Source organism: Brassica oleracea, chromosome C7 (assembly GCF_000695525.1).
Source record: "Brassica oleracea var. oleracea cultivar TO1000 chromosome C7, BOL, whole genome shotgun sequence".
In the NCBI taxonomy this organism is placed as follows: Eukaryota; Viridiplantae; Streptophyta; class Magnoliopsida; order Brassicales; family Brassicaceae; genus Brassica; species Brassica oleracea.
The window spans coordinates 37,935,379-37,942,929 of NC_027754.1; the positions used below are offsets into that span (position 1 = coordinate 37,935,379).

At 33.1% G+C, this 7,551-nt stretch overlaps 1 protein-coding gene across 1 annotated transcript; it reads left to right on the plus strand.

Moving 5' to 3' along the window:
* The first annotated feature begins 2,083 nt into the window (after window positions 1-2,083).
* On the plus strand, window positions 2,084-4,182 carry LOC106301580 (bidirectional sugar transporter SWEET12). Its single transcript, XM_013738020.1, has 6 exons — window positions 2,084-2,292; window positions 2,408-2,444; window positions 2,626-2,836; window positions 2,912-3,073; window positions 3,171-3,290; window positions 3,689-4,182. The coding sequence occupies exons 1-6, from the start codon at window positions 2,241-2,243 to the stop codon at window positions 3,971-3,973; spliced, it is 867 nt and encodes a 288-aa protein (XP_013593474.1). The 5' UTR covers window positions 2,084-2,240; the 3' UTR covers window positions 3,974-4,182.
* The last annotated feature ends 3,369 nt before the right edge of the window (window positions 4,183-7,551 follow it).

A 7,551-nucleotide genomic window follows, 5' to 3' on the forward strand; every position in this document is an offset into this window, starting at 1 on the left:
GAACACATTCTTGAAAAAGTGAACAGTATTGTTTTCACAATTGAATTATTTTGATTTTTATCTTACATATGGTTTTGAATGCTTTCAAATCAACCATCTAACTGATACATGTCATTTTAATATTTTTAGTCGTATACTTAAGGAAAACTTACATTTTTGTAATTTAAAGTCATTTTATTAAATTCCAAATATAACATATAAGAAAAAATCTAACATATAAGAAAAAAATCTAACATATAAGAAAAATATAACATATAAGATGTCCTCATTTTTGTATTTTAAAGTCGTTTTTTTAAAAAAATATAACATATACGGTTTCCTCATTTTTGTAATTTAAAGTCATTTAAAAAAATTCAAAATATAACATATAAGAAAACATCTATTTTTTTATTATACGGTTAATGTGATTGTTTATTTTTTTTAAATATAAAATTAAACAAAAATGAAGAAGGATGCAAAAATTGTTATCAAATCTTTATTATTCATAATCATTAATTGTCATATATATATATATCATATTAGGTAATTCTGTAACCTTTATTTAAGGAAAGAATACACACTTCTTATATTTTAGGTTAATATAATGTTCTCTAGTGAACATTAAACAAATTGTGACATAAAAACCTTATTTTTTCCATCGAACACATTCTTGAAAAAGTGAACAGTATTGTTTCCACAGTTAAATTATTTTGACTTTTATCTTCCATATGGTTTTGAAAGCTTTTAAATCAACCATCAAATTGATACATGTCATTTTAATGTTTTAGTCGTTTACTTAAGGAAAACTTACATTTTTGTAATTTAAAGTCGTTTTAAAAAAATTCAAAATATAACATATAAGAAAAATATAACATATAAGGTGCCCTCATTTTTGTATTTTAAAGTCGTTTTAAAAAAAATAACTTATAAGGTTTTCTCATTTTTGTAATTTAAAGTCATTTTAAAAAATTCAAAATATAACATATAAGAAAAAAATCTAATTTTTTTATGATATGGTTAATGTGATTGTTTAAGTTTTTTAATAATATAAATTTAAAAAAAAATGAAAAGGGATGCAAAAATTGTTATCAAATCTTTATTATTCATAATCATTAATTGTCATATATATGTAAATCGTATTAGGTAATTCCGTAGGTTTTATTTAAGGAAAGAATACACACTTCCTATATTTTAGGTTAATATAATGTTCTCTAGTGTTATATAATTATGAAATAATGTGACACCATTAGATTAAATTACACTTTATATTAGATGCTCTAAAATTCTTTGAAATGAAATTTAGAAGGCATTTAGAGTGTCACCTATGATTTGGGGTTTTTTTTAATTAATACAAAATTAAAGTTTTAATTTTTCAAATGCTTCTCAATTAATATATAGGGGATCTTGATCAATAGCTCTGACAAAAAAAAAACACAACCAATAGGTCTCCATTAGTTAAGCCGTCTACTTCTCTTTCCGTTTATTTTACCTTTTAAAACGTAAGAACAAAACGTGAATATCGTTGATGAAACAAATGTTAATTCAAGTACAAATGAAAGAGGGCATCTATCTATGTGTTATTAACTGTTTTTAGTTGATTGGGGTATGTACGGGCAAAATGTTAATGATTCGGAAACGGCAAAAAAATTAAAATGATTTGAAAACTGAGAAACGTAAATAGTATAGAATAAAAAAGTTACTAAAAGTGAAAACGGCAATATATATTTACGTACAATTTCACGTGAACTAATTTTCTTGGAAACGTAATGTATTCAAGAGCTTTGTAATTTTATCAAACTGCAGAACATATTGTAACATGTAAAAACAAATCACATATAGATATATGTGAAATAGGTAGAATCTAGACATAAAGCTTTTAAAAGAAAGAATTGGCCTAAACCGAAATCGACATGCATTATTTATCAAAAAGTTATATTGGTGTGGATTTGCTTTGTGAATAATTTTCTAAGGACATTTGTTTTTGGAGTACACCTACAAAGACAATAATACTTTAAGTATATATATTTTAATTATATTATGATTCACACAACATATATCTTCCCCATTCCTTCCTAAGACCTCCCACTATATATACCTGAAGTCCCCAAATGCTAAGGTCGTGCCATAAGCTTTTGATTTAAGAGAAACACTTACAAAGCTAATATCTTTCTTACCTCAAAGCGTTCATCTTCTCTTCATATACAAACAAAGACCTATAATTCTCCTTATCCAAAAGACTCTTAAACCAAAGATCAATATACATGGCTATCTTCAACACTCAGAACACATGGGCCTTTGCCTTCGGCTTGCTCGGTATGAATTTATCTCCTTTTATATCAAATTTGATATCATCATAAACCTATAACCATATTGTAAAGCCGGTATGTCTACTAACATTATACTTCCACTATAATCATATATATTTCAGGAAACATCATTTCCTTTGCTGTTTTCCTCTCTCCCGTGTAAGTAGTCACATCTTTACTTCATTAAAACATGAGAATTTAAATATATCAGCATATGCGTTATATGTTACTATCTCGCTATAACTAGAACTAACAACTATAATAATGATCATATAGCAAACCAAATTAACCAGTTGAGATATCACTATTTAATAGCCAAGATGATTCGATATGGATGCAGGCCAACGTTCTATAGGATTTGGAAGAAGAAAACCACAGAAGATTTTCAATCTCTTCCTTACGTGGTGGCGCTCTTCAGCGCGATGCTTTGGCTCTACTATGCTACTCAGAAGAAAGATGTCTTCCTTCTAGTCACCATCAACTCCTTTGGTTGCTTCATCGAAACCATATACATCGCCATATTCGTTGCCTTTGCCACCAAGAAAGCGCGAGTATGTTGTTCATTGATTAGCCCTTACCAATTCTATATGTGAGCTTCATTGTATTTAATGATACTTTTGGTGCAGATGTTAACGGTGAAGCTCTTGTTGCTTATGAACTTTGGAGGATTCTGTTTAATTCTCCTCCTCTGCCAATTCTTAGCAAAAGGATCCACACGTGCAAAGATCATCGGAGGAATCTGTGTCGGATTCTCTGTCTGCGTTTTCGCTGCGCCGCTTAGCATTATCGTAAGTATAGTCTAGCTAGCTAGTGTTACATATATAATGGTACATGAAAATGAAAATATATTCTGATTTAATTAATGTTTGTATATATTAAAAACAGAGAACGGTGATAAAGACAAAAAGTGTGGAGTACATGCCGTTTAGCTTATCCTTGACACTTACCATAAGTGCGGTCGTCTGGCTTCTTTATGGTCTTGCTCTTAGGGATATCTACGTTGCTGTAAGTCATCATAATCATTATTATAATCATTATTATAATCATCATTATTTGCTTTTGTTTCTATATACCTGAGCGGCTGAGCCTATATACAAAGCTAATTATCATAGATAAAGAGAGACATGGATTCACAAAAAACATAACCCTTTTGTTCGGTATTATTGTCGTGTTACATTTTATATATCCCACAAACGCTAAAGATACTCCTTTTGTCTTTAAAAAAACATCTTTTACAAAAGAGTTCTATCTATAAATCTGTTATAAAGAAATATTAGTAGTATATTGCAGGTAACCATACTACAAAATGATATGGATCTATAAAGTGAAAAGTTCATATATTAAAATAAAAAGTAGTTAATATTGCTTTGAGCACTAATACTTTTCATCTGTCGATATCGCAGTTCCCCAACGTGATCGGGTTTGCTCTTGGTGCACTTCAAATGATACTTTACGTGGTTTTCAAATACTGCAAAACGCCGTCGGATTTGGTGGAAAAAGAACTCGAAGCCGCTAAGTTGCCGGAGGTGAGCATTGATATGCTGAAGCTAGGCACACTGGCATCTCCTGAACCAGCAGAGATCACAGTCGTGCCAACGGCGAACAAGTGTATATGTAATGCTAGGAAGGCTGAAACTGAAAATGGACAGGGAGTTAAAAACGGCACACACTCCACTGCAGCTTGTTAAAAACAGAAAAACTGTTTGCCTATCTTTTGCATTGTTGACTTTGTACTCTATTTTGATATCATCAATCACCATCTACGTGTGCCAAGTCGAGGATTAATTATCTCGGGAATTACATTATCCTGAGATGATTTTTCTCTTCTTTTAATTATTAGTGTAATTATATTATCTGTTGGATATGAATATCACCTTATTTTCCCGTTGAAAGGTTATACAATCGTTCTCCCTAGTGTATAATTCAGTCGTAATCTACCACATGTGCAATTTTCTCGTCTTTTTGTTGAAATTAAATTATTTTCAAGAAAAAAATTGATACGATTGTAAACGTAGTGTACAGTTATACATTCATAAATAAAAGACCAACTTAAAAAAATAAAAATAAATAAATAAGAGACCAATAACCTATATACAATAAATAGTAAAAAAAATCTAATTAAGTAGCCATGGAATAATTATATGTTTGGAGTTAACAAGAGTGGTTTTGCGGAGGTTTAGCTCCCTAAGAACATGATTAATGGGGGTTCTTATGGTGGAGTTTTTATCAGAATATAAGAAACTGTTTCTTAACTTTTAACTAAAAAAACTATAACCCCACCATAAGGATGACCCCCCATTAATCATGCTCTAAGTTCTATTTTCGTTTAAAAGGAATTAAACAACCGGTTTTGTCTTAGGCCTCTAGAAATAATAGGGTTTTTACTGCCCGAATAATTAGGGTTAATAAAAAAAAGAGTGATGATTAAATTTTTATAAGATATTTTGCTTATACAAAGTTTTTATTAGTTAAGCAAATCTTGATGTCATCCATCTTATATAGTTAAAATGCATGAGTAAATTTAAGTAGAATAAATTAATTTTACCTCACAATGAAGTAAAAGTGTCAAAATTTTGTATATATTTTTTTTGAATTGAATGTTAAATTGAATTCAAAAGAAAAAAATACATTTTTACAACTAGTGCATCATAGTTTTAAGTATCAAAACTTCTCAAAATTTCTCAAACCTCTAAATAAGACTATCTAGTGTCAAACCAAATAGTCATTCCTCCTTCATACTCCTTATCCCCCCCTTCTTCTGATCACTGTGAATATGTTCCTCATGTTCTTATCTAGTCTCTTTACTAGCAGAGTTGCAGGAGCAGAAACTTCACCATGCCTCCTTCTGTTTCGCTCTCTCCAAATCATGTGTATAGTTGACTGAAACATATACCTCGTGATGAACATTTTAATCTTACTCCAACTTGAAGTCCTTGTAGTGAGACTCACGAGTCTTTCCCAGTTCACAGTGTATTGATCTTCTAACACACCCTTCATAAGCGCTTCCCAAACTTGCGCAGAATAAGCGCAATCAAAGAACAAATGGCTTAGGGTCTCCAAAGGCTCTTGACATAGAACACATGATGCATCAACATTCATGTTCCAACGCTGCATTCGATCACCTGTAGACAATCTCCCATGCATTGCAATCCAAGTGATAAAGCAATATTTTGGCGTTGCATGCTTGAACCATACAGCAGGATACCAGGAGCAGAGATGATGCTTTTCTCTAATACTTAGCCATGTTTCCTTTGTAGAAAACATTTTCTTATATTTATCTTTGTCATTCTTCCACAGTGAGAGATCTTCCTCCTGCACCCAGTTCTCTTTAAACTTCTCTATCTCCATCTCAATTCTGTTAAAGATTTCAACTTGGTGATGCTTCTTTCTATGGTTCCTACTATCCTCCACTTTCGCATGAATTAGAATACCAATGTCAATACAGCTACCTTCCCTTACAATATCCTTCAGGCATCCCAATGAGGTCCACTTCTCACGCCAGAACGATGTGCTTATACCATTATGCACCTCCACTCTGTAAAACTGTTTCGGCCTTTTCTCGACAGTGAAGGATCTTTCTCCACATCCATGATCCACTTTGAGTATTATCTTTGATCGCCCAGATTGAGCCTTTCCTGATTAGATAGAGCTTGATCCAACTAACCCATAGTGAACGAGCCGAAAGGATCCTCCAAATTAGTTTAAGACAACACACCTGATTCACTTCTTTTAGTGGTCTTAGACCTAAGCCTCCTTCTTGCTTCGTTTTACAGACCTCCTCCCATGATATCTTTGCTTTCCTTCCGTTCATCTCTGGCCCAGACCACAAAAAAAGCTGAACATAATCTCTCTATCTCCTTAAGGAAACCACTTGGGAGTTTGAAAGCTGCCATCCAGAAATTCGAGAGGCTCCTTATGACAGAGTTTATGAGCTGCAACCTTCTAGCATAAGAAAGAAATCTTCATGTCCAAGACCCCATCTTTTTCCTGATTTTCTCTACCAATGGAAAAAAATCAGTAACAGTCATATTCTTAGTTAACAGAGGTAGGCCAAGGTAGCGTACTGGTAGCTTTCCTGTATCGAAAGGGAATTGCCTTAAGATCTCCTCTTCTCTCTGATTTGCTCCGGCCATGAATATAACAAACTTCTCCATACTGATCTTCGGCCCACTCATCTTGTCAAACTCTTCAAAGACCTTAAGTATCCCTTCTATCGAATTTCTTGTGCCATCCGCAAATATCATCAGATCATCCGCAAAATACAAGTGAGTAAGTACAATGTTTTTATACCTCGGATGATAACCAATTTTCCCTTCCACAGCTGCCTCATCCAACATCTTCGATAATACATTCATACATATCACGAATAGGTAAGGAGACAGAGAGCAACCTTGTCTTAAGCCCCTCTTACTTTGGAAATAACCTGCAAGCTCCCCGTTTACTTGCACCGAGAACGAAGCTGAAGTTATACACAACGAGATCCAGCTTATAATTTTTTCCGGTAATCCCAAAGCTGTCAGCGTGTTGATCAGAAAAGGCCATTGCACTGAATCGAATGCCTTAGATATGTCAATCTGCATTGCAAATCTATGAGAGATATCATCCTTATGATAGTCTTTGACTAATTCCATAGCTAGCAAGACATTCTCAATTAGTAAACGTTCTTTGATAAATGTAGACTGATTAATAGTTATACACTTAGACAGGACACTCTTTAATCTATTTGCAGTGATCTTAGAGATTACCTTATATAGCACATTGCAGCATGAAATAGGCTTGTAGTCTTTCATCATCTTTGCTTCTTCTTTCTTAGGAATGAGTGCCAAAATTGTAGAGTTTAAACCCTTCGGTAGAAACCCCTTAACAAAGAAGGACTGAATTGCCATAGTTACATCTCCTCCAATAACTGCCCACGCCTCTTTGAAGAATTCTGTTGTAAAATCATCTTGTCCTGGGGACTTTTTTCTAGGCATCTTAAATAGAACCTCCTTTATTTCTGCCCCCGTGACCTGTCTTACCAGCTTGGAACAATCCTCTCCACTACACTGAAACCCCAGAAGCTCCGTTAATCTATTTGTTGAAGCCCCCTCAAACTCTACTGGTTGCAGTCTCATAAACTCAGCGAAAAAATTCACAGCTTCTTCTTTAATCTCTTCATCTGTCGTGGTTATTGATCCATCAACACGTAGAATTTCATGAATAGCATTCCTTACTTCCCGAATTTTTGCTGAACTATGGAAGAACTTGTTATTCCCATCTCGCACAT